The sequence below is a fragment of the Dipteris shenzhenensis genome, chromosome 1 (genome assembly GCF_047967505.1).
Source record: "Dipteris shenzhenensis isolate YYH24624 ecotype China chromosome 1, Dip_SZ_1.0, whole genome shotgun sequence".
Classification (NCBI taxonomy): Eukaryota; Viridiplantae; Streptophyta; class Polypodiopsida; order Gleicheniales; family Dipteridaceae; genus Dipteris; species Dipteris shenzhenensis.
The window spans coordinates 66,981,957-67,000,485 of NC_141596.1; the positions used below are offsets into that span (position 1 = coordinate 66,981,957).

At 41.9% G+C, this 18,529-nt stretch overlaps 1 protein-coding gene across 2 annotated transcripts in view; it reads left to right on the forward strand.

Annotated features, from left to right (window-relative positions):
* Window positions 1-287: 287 nt before the first annotated feature.
* The window catches only part of LOC147906253 (P-loop containing nucleoside triphosphate hydrolases superfamily protein), a 135,250-nt gene continuing 117,008 nt past the window's right edge, over window positions 288-18,529 (forward strand). The window contains exons 1-6 of one of the 2 annotated variants that reach the window (XM_087383802.1): window positions 288-1,021; window positions 2,515-2,598; window positions 7,290-7,363; window positions 7,451-7,484; window positions 7,742-7,800; window positions 8,341-8,455. In XM_087383802.1, coding sequence (XP_087239928.1) covers window positions 830-1,021; window positions 2,515-2,598; window positions 7,290-7,363; window positions 7,451-7,484; window positions 7,742-7,800; window positions 8,341-8,455 — 558 coding nt within the window. In that variant the 5' untranslated portion in view covers window positions 288-829. Of the gene's footprint in view, window positions 1,022-2,514; window positions 2,599-7,289; window positions 7,364-7,450; window positions 7,490-7,741; window positions 7,801-8,340; window positions 8,456-18,529 lie in introns of both variants that reach the window. The other variant, XM_087383812.1, reaches the window with a different exon arrangement.

An 18,529-nucleotide genomic window follows, 5' to 3' on the forward strand; every position in this document is an offset into this window, starting at 1 on the left:
TGGTATATTCCCTCCTTCCCCTAAGGCTTCTTCCGCTGCACCCCTTCAAATGCTAATAAACGTCTGGCAATTGTTGATCCACACTGCTCTCCAACCCACACACATCGAAGACAAACTCAACTAACTAGCGCCACCCTAGCTTAACCTGAACCCACAACCCCAACCCCCCACCCTTAAGCATACCCTCACCCTTCGAAGGATAAGATGTGCTTTACCTTTCTTCGGCACTACTTCCAACCTACTCATTTTGCAATTCTTTAGTCGCCTTAGAAACAAGAACAATAGTTGCACCAAGAGCCACCACTTTGTCTCCACCGAGCTCACCATCTCCGACACTCCTTGGCCTCCCTGATCATCCTTCTTTGCAATATAAAAGCCCTTCGCCTGACAAATAAAGCAAGTATTACCAGACCATCAGACCACCTGTACCAGATTACCAGACCTTCAGCCAGCTTAATGATCCCGTGATCATTTGCACCGGAGGTTAAGTAGTACATCGAAGAAACAGGACTTATAAACTGTCTGATTAATCTCTCACCATCTTTCTGCTTAATCAATTCAATTGAGCTGACTACAGCGCCAGGCTTACCTGCCACTTTATAACCCCCCCCGCCCCCTTACCTCTGTAGACGATCGTTCCGCTGCCAAACAGAGATATATATAATCCTCTTCATTTTCTTGTGCTTTTTGGAGTGGATCATTGTGGCTGTGGTCTGTACATCAAAGCTGATACACTGAATTTACCTGGAGTCTCAGCAAGGTGATCAGTTTGCATCAAATTGTGGCAGTACGTACATTCATTCAAGAATTCACCAAAAGAGCTTTTGGCATGAAGAAAGACATAGTAGTAGATTGTGGAGAAGGGACTTGGGAAGGTGAGGAAAAAAAGAGCAATGCAGAGGGTTCAGATGGAAAAGGCAAAGAAAATGGACAGCATATTGAAGAAAACAATTCTTGGCAAAGTGCCCCACCGATTTCTCCTCATTCTCGGCACACATCATCCAAATATGATTTCGTAAAGGTTTGCTCACAACACCCTTTTTTAAATTGTTGAAGTTAACAATCTCATCGTCCTCACTGTATATCGTTGCTAAACGCTCGATTTCTGTGTTACTGATTATGGCAGTCAAGATCGGACAATATCCGGCTATGTTATAACTTGATTTCGGGCATTTCTAGATGTTTGGACTTGTCGTTTTGCAGGGTACATGATGTCTAAAGACTTTGAAGAAAGTTGTTTAAAAACTTATAGCTTGGCAACCCTGTTGTTAAAAATTTGAGGAGCAATCCAATGATCCGAACAAATGTACAAAGCACATGATGTCTGAAGTACTGTTTTTTGGGGGAAATAGCAATACAAATCATTAAAATAAGACGTCCATCAAGGTTTTCATATTAGTGTAAGGCCACTTTAGAAGTACTGTTCGGAGATCAGTAACGACGAAACACTCGTATTGATATGTTAAGTGGGTACAGATATGTGACATGAGTAAGCATGCCTGGAGATGACAGCTCCTTACCAGAAGCTGGCTGTTATGAAGGATGCTATCTTAGAAATCCTTACATGCATGCAATGCTCCACCTGAGCTTTGTTTCTGAGCGCATGCTTTCTCAGCCTAACAATCTCCTTTGGCATATATTGTGCTTTTTCAAGTACTGGAGGCAACTTTGGATGAAGGTTTATGTAAGCAATGACAGGGGAACATTTGGATTTTGGATATTGTTGGCAATTCTATCTCAAAAAATAGACCTTCCCCCTTCTTTATAAACTGTGGGTTTCATAGTACCTAAAATTCTGTCAGTTCGATGGTCTCCATCTGCGCTGTATTATCCTTCAAAGGAGCATATTTGTTAAACCTGAGGTGAACCCATTCCCCATCTTTGTATTGCATATTCCTTCAACCTTGTGCTTTGGATGTATGATCCTTATCTAATTGTTATCACCTGGAACCGAAGAGGATAAGGCAAACCTCTGAGCACGTTGGGTTTGGATTACCTCAAGTGGGTAAAAGAGAGTAGGCATGTGAGTAACAGCGGGATGGAGGAGGAAGGAAAACATGGGATGTTTTCTTAGATAGACACGAGCAATCATAAAATATAAGTTTGGATTGAATGTAGCTTTTTGGCTTGCGAAATGTGTGGAGAGGGCAGAGACTATTTGAGTATGTGAAACACTTTTGGTGAAGATGTCATGAATTGTATGGAATATTTACAGTCTGTTTCACACAGGCTTTATGTGAATGTTCCATTTTCTAAGTTGAATGATGTTTTGTTTATTTGTAAGTCTGACCTGGCGTAGTAGGTATTAAGGAAGGTCTGGCAATCATACGTGTCACCATATATTCTTGTTATCTTGCTTTGTTTATCTCTGGTAGAAAGATGTGGTAAGCGTGTGTGTTACCATACATTCCTGTAAACTTGCTTTAGTCATTTCTAACATGAATTATATGAGTGCTTAAAATTTGTTGAGGATGATTATAATCAATTCTTAACTTCTACTATGGGTTTGAACAGGTTCGTGTATGGCTGGGAGATAATGCAGACCATTATTATGTGCTGTCGAGGTTTTTAGTCAGCAGGATGCTTACAGTGACAAAGGTTTACTTCTATCTATTTGACTTGCTTATGTTTAGAAAAAACCATAAATACATTTCCTAGTAAGAGGAAATAAGAATCTAAAGGAGTTCTGCTTTCCCTTGATAGAGGATCACTCTATACAAATTACGATTCTAAACTTTTAACTCAAAATCCACCCTGGTTGACATCCTATTTGGTTTTCTTTATAGTGTTATCAATTGATCCTTGGTCTCTTTCACAAGTTTCCCCTTCAGATGATGATCTTTCCATGGAGGTTGTAAAACCTAGGGCAGAACCAGACCATTTAATACTCTTGGTGCAATAAAAATTGCGTACTTTTCTCCCAAGAGTATTGATTGACAGTGTTTTTAGTCTAATATTGGATGATCCTGTAAGGAACCATGCTTACAGGCTGAGCTCTTGGAACTAACTCTTCCAATGATCTACCATCCTAACAGGTGGTAAACCAATCGGCAACCCGGATTGAAATACATCAGCTCTTAGCACGTGTGTCTCTTTCCCATTCATCTAAGTCATTCGCATTATTAACGTCAGATGCAAAAGTACATAATACACATTGATACACTTAGAACTTGCCAAGTTTACAACAAGGGAGAGTGGGACATCAAAATCTCCGTGCGATGCATTGTGTACTCCCCTTTGACAAAAGTTAACGTATGGCTCTGCCAATCGGTTTGGACATTCAACTTATGCAACCGTTCTTTCCCTAGAATTACATTCACTCTATTTAAATTCATCAGTATGAAGTCTAGATCTTCAGAGTATCGTGGGGGAAATCCGCGTCGCATTGATCCCAAATCATCTTGCTCTGCCATATCCACCTCGTGGACATGGTCACTCGACTGCTTTGGGAACCCAACTCCTGCACAAGTTTAGTATTCAAGAAATTTTGAGAACTTCCAAAGTCAACTAGGATGTGCATTGTGCACGGTGGGTTTGAACACATTCCTATTAAAGCTACAATGTTTCTTGCAAGAACTGTGACCTAAGACTGTGGCACGAACGGAAGCGATAGTGTTACCTTTGACTTTGGTCAAAATAGCATTCTTTGCCTTGCCGTATATTGCATCCCCTTTTGCGTGCAAAGGAAGAAATGGCCTTCCTTTATATATTGAAGGGTTTGTTCAGCTTTCTTTATGCGCTTTTGCATTTGCCACAACTGGAGTTCGTGAAGGACTCGAGGCTTGGGTCTTCTACTCGGAATTCTTGGTAGGCTGCAGCTTTTGTGAAGAAATCCCCTTCGCCTTAATATCATCATAGATCTTGTCACCACATGTCAAAGTGTTGGACTATGGTCAAAGAGTCAAAGACTTTTATTTGACCTTAGTCGAATCATTGACTAATGATCAAAGAGATTTGGACACGGCCAAGAGACTTGACTTCGGTCAAAGAAGGTTGACAATGATCAATCTGAGAACCACAGAGTTGACTTCTACCAGAGAGAGGTAAGGGAGACTTGACTACGGTCAAGAGGGTTGACCACGGTTAACTAGAGTATCCTTTTTATTAATGCATGGTTTTGCATGGTGAGGGACGCCTACATAGACTAGGATTATCTAAGTATTATATTGTTTGATCCTGGGGCTATAGATGACTTCATCTCAAACGATTTAGCCGTGAGGTTGGGGATAAAGACGGAGGAGTTAGGTAGGGCCCTGGATGGTGACCAGATGTTTTGTGGGGACCTTGTGCCTTTTACTCCCTTGATAGGGAAGCTCCGTCTTTATCTACAGAATTATGTTGATCAGGAGGATTTCTTCATCTCCCCATTAAAACATCATGACGTTGTTTTGGGTATGCCTTGGTTCCATTGCAAGGTAGTGAAGCTAACCCTTCCTGAGAGAATGCTTGAGTTTGTACATAAGGGTAAAACACAGCGTGTGGTTGCCTTCTATTTAGTACACTTACGTTTGCCCACACTCTTGCTCTCTACTCTCCATTGTTCACATTTCGTATTAGAGCAGGTTCACCCTGCCCTCTTCTTGCCTTCAACCCGCTCCAGCTCGTGCCTTCCAATTGCTATTTTGTACAGTCCGTACGACTGTATAGATTTCATACTTTTTCCATCGCCAGCGGATCTGACACCGTACATTGCCGTACGAATTGCGTTTGGCGGCTGTATAGCATGTACCAGTCCGCATTCCGTACGATCGTACAGCAGGCGCCATTCGTTCGTACAAGAGTACGATCATTGTATAGTTTGCTGCTGCCGTTTGTATTGCATCAGCACCGCACGTGCGAACTGCCTCCATACTGCTTAGTCCGTACATCCGTATCGACAGTTCCGTACTGTTAGTTCGGTACAAGTTGAAGGTGTTCGTACATTTTGCAAGCTTTTTCCTTGTAGGTGAATCTTCCAGGTGTTCTTGGTAGGCATTCTTGCAGATAGCCATTGTTTGGCTGGCATTTTGGGAGCACATTTGGGGCTTTTGCATTTTTTGCAGAGAATTGAAAAAATTTGGGGCCTTTAGTTCATTTGCCCCTTTTAGGTGCAATTTCTTGCAGAAATTTGGGGCTTTTGCATTTCGGATGCAATTTGGCAGTTGAAAGAGCATTTGGGAGATTTGCAAGTAGTTTTGGACTCAGTGTGAGTCAAATTGCAGACTTTCGCCACTTTTTGCAGATTTTTGGGCATTTGTAGAGCATTGTGGTGCATTTCAAGCCTTTGATAGGCTGTGACAGTAATTGTCACTGTAGGCAGATTTTCTTTGGTAGACTCTGGTTGTGCATTTTACAAACCAGGAAGGGATTTTACTTGTCTGGTTTGCTGTGTGAAATACTACGTGGCTCACCAAAGTTTAGACTCGGGGTGACCAAGAAAGCCTCGCCTTGATGACAATAAAAAGAGGAAGAAGTCTGGTCGTCATCTCTACCAAATTTAGTAAGTATGTAACACCTTCTCTTCACGTTTTCTGATTTCCAGCCACATGTATTACTTGTTTAAATTGTCCTTCACTACCAATGCTACTATTGGTTGTGGATGTAGCAGGCTATTCCTCCAATCCTTCTGCCTCCTAGGTCATCTTTGTTGTTCCAAATCGATGCCACTGTGAATCCTTCCATCTTTAGAGTCTCATATGTGTTGTGTTCCCATCTTTCAAGAGCTAGAAGCATCACTTTCCGCCACAAACATGTGTCGAATGAGAAGCCTCCACATTCCATTCTTTGATTCTAAGGGCATCGAATGACTATGTGTACATTTTCCTTTTTGGTATCCAAGATTGTGCCCTTCCCATCTCTGACATACACACCTTTTCCTTCTTTCTTGCCCCAAAAAGGTAAACAAGGCAAGTTACAATACAATGAAATGCTAGATGGGAGAGCCCAATCTCTTGAGATGAGTAAGAAAAATAAATAACCTACTAGGTACCACTCTGCTGAGGAGCGGTACAATGTAAATCAGTCTGGCTGGTATTGTCGTCAGCTGGTCTAATGGAGATAGATGGAGGCAATCAATGCCTCCTCATGCATCTCTTTGAAGGATCAGAGATCATAGAACTCTGGGGAAGGTGTGGCTTGTCTTTGCCTCCGAAGCAAATTAGTGATTTGCCATTGGCAACTAGTTGTTCGAGTTTCTGTATAAGTTCTTTGCCCATGATGATCAATCATCTCAATTAGTCCTTGCCAATTATGAGCTCTTGGTTATCGTTGGCTTCGTAGTAAGCGTTGATGCAGATCTCGTTGGTTGGATCAGAGAAGTGCTGCTGTACGGATAGCCGAGGTTGTGCATGTACTAGTGCAATTGGGCTCCTAGTCCATAGGACTGTTCCATGTTTTCCTGTCATGTGCGATTCTTATCCTTTTCTTGATGTAAGGAATTGACAAGTGTCTGTGGTAATGCAGCCTAGTCATATTGCATGATCTTCATACGTGGTCTCTGTGACTTCTTATCTCTATAAGTGGATTCTGGAATCCCAAATTCCATCGACGGAAGAAAATTTTTCGTCACCGGACTGAGATTTCCGTCGACGGATTGAAATAGAGGGACAAGTATCTTTGATTTGGTCATCATATGAAGCGACACAAGTGCCTTAATCTCTCTAGGAAGAGGCAATGGCACTGCCCTCTGATCTTGTAGTATGTGGGGTCTCTGAAGATCCAACGGTTGTCAATCTTAACTTCTTGTAAGTCACATGCCAAGCATATTCTTTGGTCTGGTGGGACAACCCTGCATCTTGCCTATATCCTCAACCTATGGGACAAAACCCTGAGCTGGCCCGAGGCAGTCCTACAACCTTGAGCCTACGTTACAATCGTCTAAAAGGTATGATGTGTGAAGTGTATGACCGCATAGAGCATATATATAATCAGCATCAAATGGGTATCGGTGCCATGTCCTATCCATGACGTATTGACTCAATATGATTTGAGGTTCTTGCTATTGAATGCCTATTGTTGCTGCACTCTTGTTGCTTCTGCAAGCCTTTTTAAGAGTATTCTTTTTGTCACTTGAAATGAAATGAATGCACTAGAAAGTCAGGCAGTACTCAGATGTTTCTTGCCTGTTAATTCGTAGCTTTGCTTCCTGGACATGTTGTGCAGACTATGTATTGGTTAACATCCTCTTGTAGATGTCATATTCGTTAACATCCTCTTGAGATGTCACCATCCAACTAGACTCCTCTTTCTTCTTTATGTATCAAGGGACTCTGTATTTGCCCGTAACTCTAATGCAGACCACGTGCATGCAGATTCCAAATCATGTTGCTATTAAAATTTCCCTCGAGCTAAAGAAGCTGCTTATCGACAACAGTCTTCTTGATGTGTATGTAATCTTCTAATTTTCAGATAGGAATCGTAACATAAAGATGCTCGCTGTTTCTGAATACAATGTTTCCTGTTTTTACCACAGGTCACAAACAGACCTTGAAGCTAACCTGTTCAAGGTAAGGTAACATCTCTTTTGCTGATAACTGAGTGGCAGAGCATGCCGTGTACTTAATTGTAATAATGCTATTTCATAACTTACTTCTTTGATGTGTATTGTACATTGTTCTTGGTGAACATTCATTTACATCCACTACTTCTGATACTCAAAATGAATAGCCATGCCAAGGATTTTGTTGGTTATTGATAAACATCCCTGGCTATTGCTGTTTATTCTTGGTTTTGATCTTCTTGTGGTGCTTTGAAAATTTGAAAGCTTATGGAACGGCGTGGGTATGGTGAGGAATATATCAATCGTTATAAGCTGATGACCAGGTGAGTTCCATTCTTGGTTCCTTCAATAGTTAGTAAAAGGATAGTTTTGCCTGGAGCTGGGACCTAGAGGTTATAATGTTAGATGGGCATTTAACTTGAGCACATGTATTCATCTTTCATTTCATTTTTATATTTACAATTCTTGAAGACATGTCTGCTCAAGAATTAGATATCAGATTAGGGCAAGTGGATTAAGAGTCTGGTTTATATTCCCACAGTCAATGGTTCCATTTTATTACATTGCAATGGAAGGCTTCATGTAGGCTTGACTCATTGAAATGCCTATTTACGTCGAAATCTGTTAGGCTTGTATAAGGTGTTTGAATTGAAATTTCAGTCTATCAATTGCTCACATCAACTTGTGTTGTTTGCTGTCAAGTTTATTTAGCGAAGTCCTTTATGTGAAGGATATTACCTTGAAATGAATGATTGTTTATCCAATGATGTGGATTGCCATTATCTCCTTAAGCTTCTTCCCTTGAAGAAGGCTTTACTAGTTTTATATACATTTCCCTCACGGATCAAATCTCTGTTCTCCAGGTTCCATCATCAAAGGGTACCACTTGTCATACTTGTATGTGGAACTGCATGTGTGGGAAAATCAACTATTGCCACACAACTTGCACAACGTTTGAACTTGCCAAATGTTCTACAGGTGGGTTGCCATGTATTCCAAACGATTTGATCTTCCTTTTCCATCTCTGACATTTGAGGATGTGATAAAGAATTCTTGTTTTCTAGTGCAAGTGATATATTCAATATAATAAAGATTTGTGTTTCGGTACATCTCTCTATGGGCTTGAGAGGGCTTCTCCCATGAGATGCTAGTATAGGTACATAAAAGTGTATAGTGAAGATATATAAGTCTCCAAAATAAATAAATAATAGAATGAGCAAGCCTTGATCTGAAGCAATAGCAAGAATGAACCAACGTCAGATGGAGTACAAAAATGTATTACTCACTACCCTTTCAGCCAATCAAACGAGGTGAAGATGGAATGAGGGGGATTATGCCACCTTACACCTCACCGAAATACATTGAAAGTATATGCCACTATCCTACTCCTTGATGGGGTTTGTGGATGAAGTTTGTAATGTCTCACAGGCTGCCTAAGAGTCTTTTGAGTGCATCCATCACATTGACTTCTAATCTCATGCTAGATGTGTGGTAGAGGTTAGCTCCCCTTTGATGACCAAACAACAACAAGGTCACATGAGATCCTTGAGAGAGGTACTGGAAAGAATTACTACAACCACCCATCTATAAAGCCAACTAAGGAGGAACATGCTAAAATGCGGGTACCCATGATGCCATTTCAAATGGGAGATGACTTAGTAGTAGACATTTGCTGATTGGATAAGGAGCAGTCCCCTTTATTTTTTGGTCGCCAGATGGTGCATATCATGCCCTGGTCCCCTAATAAGGATTATCAGAACCTCATCAAGCATCATTGCCCCGTATGGGTTGAAGTGGCTGATTTTCCAGATTATATGAGAATAGAGCTTCCAGGTTTAGCTATGACATTGGGACAAGTGATCTGTCCCCCTCGTCCAACAGGTAATAAAAATCGTTTTTGCATCTTATGGGATACTGATAGACCGACCCCTTCTTCTATTGCAGTTGAGATTGAGGGTGTTAATTTGGGCAAGAAATATTTCACCTTAAAATGGGGCATTTTTGCTGGAGCTTGTTTTTCTTGTCACAAATTTGGGCATCTTGCTTCGGAGTGTCCTTCTATCCTTCATCCACCTCCTCCAGCTGCTATTCCTCTGCCATCTAATAAAGGAGGTCGGAAGACATATGTGGAAAAGATTGAAGCTAAAGGAGCAAAGCCTTCAGTTCATACAGGGAGCCAGGCCAATTCAGCTCAAAATAAGGATAAAGGCAAAAGCAAGTTAGGAGAAAATATTTCATCATCTCATGAGGGATGGCAGACTGCAAAGAAGACGGTGCCTCTCAAACAAAGACCTCTCCAATCTCGTAATTGGGATGCCTCTGCTCCTTCTCCAGGACAATCTTCTACCTCTTCAAGCAGCCCCATCTCAAAGGCATGGGTCAATGCAGTCAAGAAGGGTCTTCCCCTTTGTGAAGAAGATGATATGATCAGGGAATTGGAAGCTGAGGGTCAGCAAGACCCTGTGGCAATGGCAGAGGCTTGAGGCCTCCCGCTCTTTTGGAGGACCGATCATTCTCTTGTATATATTTTCATGCGTGCTTCTCTTAAATGTTTTTCCTATAATATACAGGGCCTCTGCAACCAGAATAAATGGAGGCTTCTTTGGCATTATATAAATACAACTCATCCGGATGTTGTATGTCTCCAAGAGCATAATCAGCATTTTTTTGCTGGACAGCATGGGTTTTTTCAGGATATGATATATTTTATTCAGGATCGGAACAATTCTCTGGGCTGTGCATTTTAGCTAGACATGATCTGCAACCCTGGATAGCATATAATGATCTAGGTGGACGATGGATGATTATCCAATGTATGATCAATGGAGAGATTTTTGAAATAGGATCTTTGTATGCCTCTCAAAATTCAGCTTCCAGAGCTCAAATGTGGAACTCCATAAAGCAATATCCTTGGTCCTCTAATGCTCTACTTTGTGGTGATTTCAACAATTCTCCTCACTGGAAGGACAATACCACTCATAAATCACATATGCTGCCCTCTGAAATCCAGCAATGGGAACACATGACATCATCACTTCGATTTGCGGATTTATGGACAGCAACTCATCCTTCAGTGATGGGATTTACATATCATCATAATGCTTTTACAGATTATTGGGCCAGGCTTGATAGATATTATCTCATTCATGCTCAGCAATATGATGAATATACATGTCAGATGTGGACTGATTATTCACAACAATTATCTGATCACACTCCACTTTGGCTCACCCTTTCTTTTGGTATGCCTCTGGATGACTTGCAGCTCTCTTCAGTCAGAAATTTACAGGTTAATCAATTCTATCTTTCTCACGAAAAATTTCAGCATATGATCGTCTGAGACTGGCTTGCAGGCCATTGCTATCCCATGCTCAGGAGGATCTGGAATTTGCTTGGATCTCTTTCATACATCGTATTCAAAATGTCATCAAGGAATATGGAAGATGGTACATGGCAGAAACCAGACAGCATATCCAGTGGGCAAAATCATACAAGCAGTATCTTGTACAGATTAGTCATCAAAGATCTCTATCTGATTCTGAGCAGCATTTACTGTCTTGTGCTTCCTCTATAATTGATGCCAATGACAAACGCAAGCTGTCTAAATGGCAGATTAGGGCCAGAGTTAAACCTATGCTAGATAAGGGCTGTTCCTCTAAATCTTTTTTTTGGAACTTACATGCACACATACAAAGTCAATCTATCATGAGGGTAAGGAAATCAGATGGTCTTTGGACCCAGTCTCTCTCTCAGCTCGAAAAACAATGTCTGGATCATTTTCAGCTCCTTTATTCTCAGCCATCTTCTTCTGCACCTCAGGTCGCATTGGCTCGTAACAGATTTACTGAACTTGTTTCTCCCATTGTCTCCCCGCAAAAAGCCTCAATGCTGGAAATGTCTTTTTCAGATGATGAATTGGATGAAGCCCTTAAGCATTTGGGTAAACATAAATCCCCTGGCTGGGATGGTCTGACGGTTGAATTTTTTGAAGCCTTTTGGCCAGAAATGAAGGGTCCAATTCTGCAGTTTATTAATGCAGCATGGCAGCACCAACATCTTCCCTCAGCTTGGAAGCATGGTCTGGTTAAGCTTGTGCCCAAAAAGCTTCTTTGTGAGACTATGGATGACTGGAGGCCAATCACTTTGATGCCGGTGATATACAAACTGATTGCCAAAATGTTGGTACATTGGATAAAGGATATTCTTCATGATGGACTTCATCCCATGCAATATGGTTTTGTTCCAAGACGGCACATACATGACAATATCACTAACACACTTATCGCAATGGAATATGCTAAATATTCAGATCAAGATGTGTTGGTCATGCAGGTGGATGTGGTGAAGGCTTTTGATACAGTACAGTGGGATTATGTCTCTCAAATCATGCAAAAACTTGGTTTTGGGCCAAAGCTATCTAATGTCATATATTGGCTTTATTCAAATTCCACTGCACAATGCTTTATAGGGAAACATTTGTCTGAGTCTTGGACTCTTGAACGTTCGGTTCGACAAGGATGCCCTCTCAGTGCCTTGCTTTATGCCATCGCTTCACATCCTTTGCTTCTTTATATGGATCACATGGTTGATACTGGACAGCTAGAGGGGCTTCAGATTTCTGGTTCATGACCCTTCATAGCGCACACAGCCATACATGAATCCCCTTTCTTTTCTTTAGCTATGCGCTTCTTGCATTCACTAATATAATGACCTGGCTTCTTGCAGTAGTGACAAATGCCCTTCTTCCTAGGCTTATCTGCATCACCCTTAGCCTTATAAGAGGCCTGTCCTGAATCAGCTTTATGCTGATGTGCGGGCTGATTGGCATGTTGCTTTTGCTGCCCTTTTCCCTTGGGCTTAAACTTAGAAAGCATGGCATGCTCGCCAGCCTGTGTTGCCATATTTCTTCGTGTATGCTCTTCTTGCAAGAGAAGTCGTACCAACTCGTGAAAAGAGAGAGGATTGTTGGCCCCCCTCAATGACAAATTCAGCGAGGTGTGGAAACCAAGATAAGACTCAAGCAGAGAATTCAGAGTGGTGGTAATCATATGTGAATCTGGAATGACTTCATCAATATTCAGCAATTGCTTCCTCAAATCCTGAAGCTTTGTGACGTGAGTATTCATGGAATCTCCCTCATCCATATGCGTGTGAGAAAGCTCTCTCTTCAGAAAGGAAACTCTGGCATCATTTCTTGCTGCAAACATACTCTCCAATATCTCCCAAGCCGCCTTTGAGGTCTTGCATGACTGAATGTGAGGAATAATGAACCTCTTGACAGAAAGAGAAATCACTGATAGAGCTTGTGCATTCCTAGAATCCCATCTTTTCTGCTCTGCTATGGGAGCCACTGGAGCAGCAGCTCCAATTACTTGTGCTGCATTTTGACCTCTACCTCTGCCTCTAGCTGTAGGAGTGACAGGTGTAGCCACAGAATCTGGCCTTGCTTCATCTCCATTGACATAATCTCAAAGATGTCTGCCAACCAAGATGTTGCGAACCATAAAACTCCACAAGGAGTAGTTGGTGCCATCCAACTTATCCTCCTGTGTTAGGACTCCAAACACCTCATTGGGGTTGTTCCGAGCCATTTTTCCCAGATAAACTTAAAAAACACAGCAAACTGAACAAGTAAAATCCCTTCCTGGGATGCAAAAATGCACAAGTAAAATTTGCCAAAGAAAATCTGCCCACAATGACGAATACTGTCACAGCCTATCAAAGGCTCGAAATGCACCACAATGCTCTACAATTGCCCAAAAATCTGCAAAAAGTGGCAAAAGTCTGCAAATTGACTCACTCTGAGTCCAAAACTGCTTGCAAACCAGCTGCTATCCTGAAGGCTTGGATTAGCTTCAAGAGTACTCTTCGGAGAGTTCTACCATCCTCTTGTGAAGAGATTGATAGGTAGCCTGTCATGTGGAATGATAGTATATCGAATGAGCATGGCATACCACTTGGCACCTCGCATTATATGCAGTGGTCTAGATGGGAGAGGGGACCTGCCTCCTTGGTGGGTTCTTGGAAGGCTTTTAGGAAGCTGCCACTTGCCAGCAGAGACGACTTCGTGAGTCACCTCAGAGGGAGTGCAGGAAGGATCCAACAGATTGATGTAGCCATACAAGTGGAGTGGTTAGATACAGAGGATATGGCTATTACTTGCTCCACTTGGATGGGGGCTGTTTCTAGAGTGGGCATCCCTCTACAGGTTATTGCCTTCCGACGTGCAGGTGAGGATGCCATTGTATTTGATGTTTACACGGGAGGCAGACTGTCCAGATCCACAGATGATATTTTCATGGAGGTTCCATTTCAGCCTGTGCGGATCGTAGGTTTTGTGGAGCATGGTTCTGATGCACAGTGGTACCTAGATCCTGACCCGATTCTTACTCAGTCAGTAATGCTAGGAAATTCCAGCTCAATTGCGGAGACTAGAGACCTTCCGGAGCTACTCATTGGGAGAATTTTCAGATTTCTCAGGATTTGCAGAGGGTTTTTTGGAAGAGGCTTTGGAAATCCCCCCGAAATAGAAAGATCACTCTTTTCTTTTGGCTTTCTATCCATGGAGGGATTGCAGTGAACCTATGGAGATCACAGTTTGGGGCAGATGCTACGTGTCCTCGTTGCATGGCCCAAACCAGCATTGCATGCTATCTTCGAGGGTTTGGGGCAGATGGTGACTAGTCACACCATGAGCTAGACTGAAGAGAGCATGCATGGTGATCAGCCATGAAAGAGTACTCTGAACTGCAGATGAGCATGTAGATGGCCGGCTGGAATGTGGAGTACTGCAACCAGAACTCACATACAGAATACACACATGTGATTAGTAAAAATGAGATTCCAAGAAACTAAAAAGAGAATAGTAATGGTAGTAGAAAAGATGGTTACATTTCCTATATCACCGAAATAGTTGTCGTCAACTGACAACAACTAGACTGGGGTACTCAAATATAAGGCTTCTTCATATAACTGAATGAGATGAGGATAGTCAACAAGATATTGGTGACCCACTTTGTATCAATAGTGGGGTAATTCAAAAATTCGAGAAGGTACTTTCGTTCATAGCGTCCTCCCCGCGTACGCTTATCTTGATGAGAAATAATCTGCTCGGGAATGATAACTTCATCTTCATCTTCAACCTACGGTTGAGGCTCATCGATTAGACCGGATGGTGTGGGTCCTTCATAACGCTTAAGTATATTGACATGGAAAGCGTTATGGATATCCCAATGTGAGGGAAGATGTAATCGGAAAGAGACATCATTGATCTTTTGGGTGATTCGAAACAGGCCGTAGTATCAGAAAGCAAGCTTGACATATACAATCCTGTAAATAACTTTTGACTTAATCTCACACTAAAATCTGCTTGCTCCTAAACTGTTACATCGATTCACGGGTGCAGGCACATTCAATAACCTCCCAGCCAACCTCGGTGGTAGCAAGCCTTCCGAAAATTCAAAAAAAAAATCAGATTACGTGAAAGCTCTTTTCGCTTGCTTATGCCCAACGAGCCCCAAAACTCCCTAGATGGATCTAGTATGCCACATGTCTGCAAATTAGGGTCCTTCCTTAATGCATCATTTACCCCTCTCTTGGGATATCTATGAAACCATTTGCCCCTAGGCACATTTAATGCATTTAAGTCCCTTAGCCTTAGATCCACCTAGTCTAGTGCCATGTCACCCTCACCAAGGACCTTGACCTTTATTCCTTTTTGATCATTTACATGAAGCCCAAACTAATATAGTACAAATATTGATCCTTTAAAGGAAAATGTCGACTGACCCTTCCGAGGTCATGTTACCTCGACTTGAGTGTAACATTCCTTCCCTCTTTAGGCAACAGCATCCTCGATGATAAAGTGTGGGAACACTCTCCGTAACTGGTATACGGATTCCCAGGTAGCTTCTGATAGAGGTAGACCATGCCATGGAACCAACACCGTGGGTATCTTCCGATTGCGCACTTGCATTGTTCCTCGGTCCAGGATTCGTGTTGGTTTGCGTCTTGCATTATCCTCTATCTCCTGAAACAAAACAACACCCTAGATTAGTGAGTCACCTGTATGCAAAAATTTCTTTAAACGAGACACATGAAACACTGGGTGCACCTTACAACCCTATGGCAATTCTAATTTATAGGCTACCTTGCCTATTCTTTTTGGAATTAACGATGGCCCACAATATCGAGGTGATAACTTACACACTCTGCTGTAGTCAAAGACTTAGAGTGCGAAGGAACTTTGAGAAAAACCTTTTCTCCTTCCTTAAATTCTCTAGCGGATTGGTTTTCATCCGCATACGCCTTAGCTCTATCCATAGCTTGGCGGATGTTAGCTCTCGCAAGTGCTAGCATCTCCCGCATCTGAACCACAAAGTTCGCGGCACTAGGCACTTTCTGAGGTATTCCAACTATAGTTGGATTCGCTGGCCTATAACCATAGTTCAGCTCAAACGGACTGAACCCTGTAGAGGAATGCTTTCTATCATTGTAGGCAAATTCTAACAATGGCAACCACTTGTCCCATGTATGTTGCCTCAATGACACATATGCGCTAAGCATATCCTCTAAAATTTGGTTGATTCTTTCTGTCTGACCATCCGTTTCTGGATGATCCCCACTACTCATTCCCAACTCAGTCCTTAGTGTCTCAAATACCGCAGTCCAAAAATGACTGGTAAATTTGACATCCCTGTCTGACACTATGGATTTGGGTAATCCATGCAAACGAAATATATGTCTAATAAACAAATCTGCCACTTGCGAGGCACTAACAGACTCTCTAGTTGGAATGAAGTGAGCCATCTTGGTAAGACGATCAATCACCACAAGGATAGAATCATATTTACCTTGTGTCGTAGGCAGACCTACAATAAAGTCCATGGAAATGCTCTCCCACTTACCTAATGGTATTTCCAAAGGTTGTAAAAGTCCGGGTGGTTTCACCCGCTCTGCCTTACTTACCTGACACGAAAAACAACGTGTCACATATTCATGAATATGCTTTTTCATCTTTGGCCAAAAGAAATCTCGCTTCACGAGATCATTTGTCTTCGCGACTCCTAGATGTCTCGCACATGGGCTATCATGGCTTTGTCGAATGACTCTCTGCCTGAGATCATTCTGATTAGGTACTACTACCTTGCCATTTCTTTTCAGCATACCATCCCTTATGGCATATCTTGCATAATTTTGGCCTTTTCTGGATGCGAGGTCATCCTTTTCCCCGGGTTTGAACACATGAGCCTTAGGCCAAAGGCTCTGGACGAACTCGTCCACCTTTTGAGTTTCTCTAATCCCGGTCATTAGAGCACTCTCTAATACCGTGAAACTCATATCATGCATAATGCGTGACAAGGCATCAGCAACTTTAGTATCTTTCCCTCTTTGGTATCGAATCGTCAAGTTAAATTCCTGCATGAGTTCTGCCCACTTAGCTTGGCAGCCTCTCAAGCCAGGTTGTTTACAAAATTGTTTCAGAGTATCGTGATCAACATCAACATAAAACTCTGACCCATAGAAATAATGTCTCCATGTTTTCACAGCATGGACAACAGCATACAACTCTAATTCATGAGTTGGCCAATTTCGTTGAGAGGGAGAAAGCTTCTTGCTTTCAAAGGCTACTAGCCTTCCCTCTTGGAGGAGAACTGCTCCTACCGCAATGCCACTTGCATCGGTTTCAAGAAAAAACGGTTTCTGGGAATCAACTATTTTTAACACCGGTCTTGAGACCACAGCTTGTTTTATGGTGTTAAAACTTCCTTGTTTATTCTGTCCCCATATAAAAGGTACTTTATCTGAGGTCAGATCAGTCAATGGCGATACTATTTCGGAATATCCTTTGATATGCCTTCGATAAAATTGGACAAATCCCAAGAATGATCGCAAAGCGGTTAAACTCTAAGGGATTGGCTAAGTCAGTTCGCAGCCACTTTCTTTGGATCCATTTCTACCCCCTCAGGAGTAATTATGAATCCTAAATATTCAAGTCTTACCATACACAGTATAGTTTTCTTTTTATTTACATAAAGACTGGCTTTCCTCAAAGTACCGAGCACTATTCTTAAGTGTTCATGATGCTCAGTAATACTTTTACTGAATACTAGAATATCGTCAATAAAGTGTACTATAAAGTTTCCGATATACGGACGTAGTAAATCGTTCATAAGCATGACGAATGTAGCTGGAGCATTGGTAAGTCCAAAGGGCATTACCAAAAACTCATAATGTCCAAATCTGCTTCTAAAAGCGGTTTTATGCACATCCTCGGCCCTAATACAGATCTGATGGTAGCCTTATTTAAGATCTATCTTACTGAAAATTACGGCCCCATGTAATGCATCTAGCAAATCATCGATCCGAGCCATCGGATACCTGTGCTTAATAGTGATACTATTCAATGCTCTGTAATCTATACAGAGGCGAAAAGTATCATCTTTCTTCTTCTTTAATATCACTGGCGAAGCAAAAGGTGGGAAACTTGGTTGAATCTGCCCTAACTTGAGGTATTCTTCCAATTGTCTTCGCACCTTCTCTTCTTCGGTAAAACTCAATCTATAGGGATGTCTATTTACAGGTTCTGCCCCCGGGATTAGTTCAATCTTATGCTGAACATTCCGCTCTGGAGGTAACCCATAAGGTAGCTCATCCCTAAAACGATCAGAGAACTCCTCTGCTATTTGATCAGCCAGCTTGGCCATCTCTCCATTTTGGGCAACATCAGTTCTAGCGGAAGAATTATCAATCGGTTCTGCCGATGCCGTACAAAGAAACAAAAACTCTTCTTGAGCTTTTTGAATTTTTATCACGGAAACCAACGGTCCTTGAGGTATATCCTTTTCACCTCGTAAGACATACAACACATCATTCATCTCGAATTGATAAATGTGCTTTTTCAATCTATGGCTGGATTCTTAGAATGCCAAGCCTTACCCAGGGCTATGTCTGCATGAGCAAGCTTAGTCATTTCAAAATCAAGCTTCTCAGCATAGTCCTGAATTCAAAGCTCCAAGCTTCTTTACAAGCTTAGAGTTAATGACATTGTGC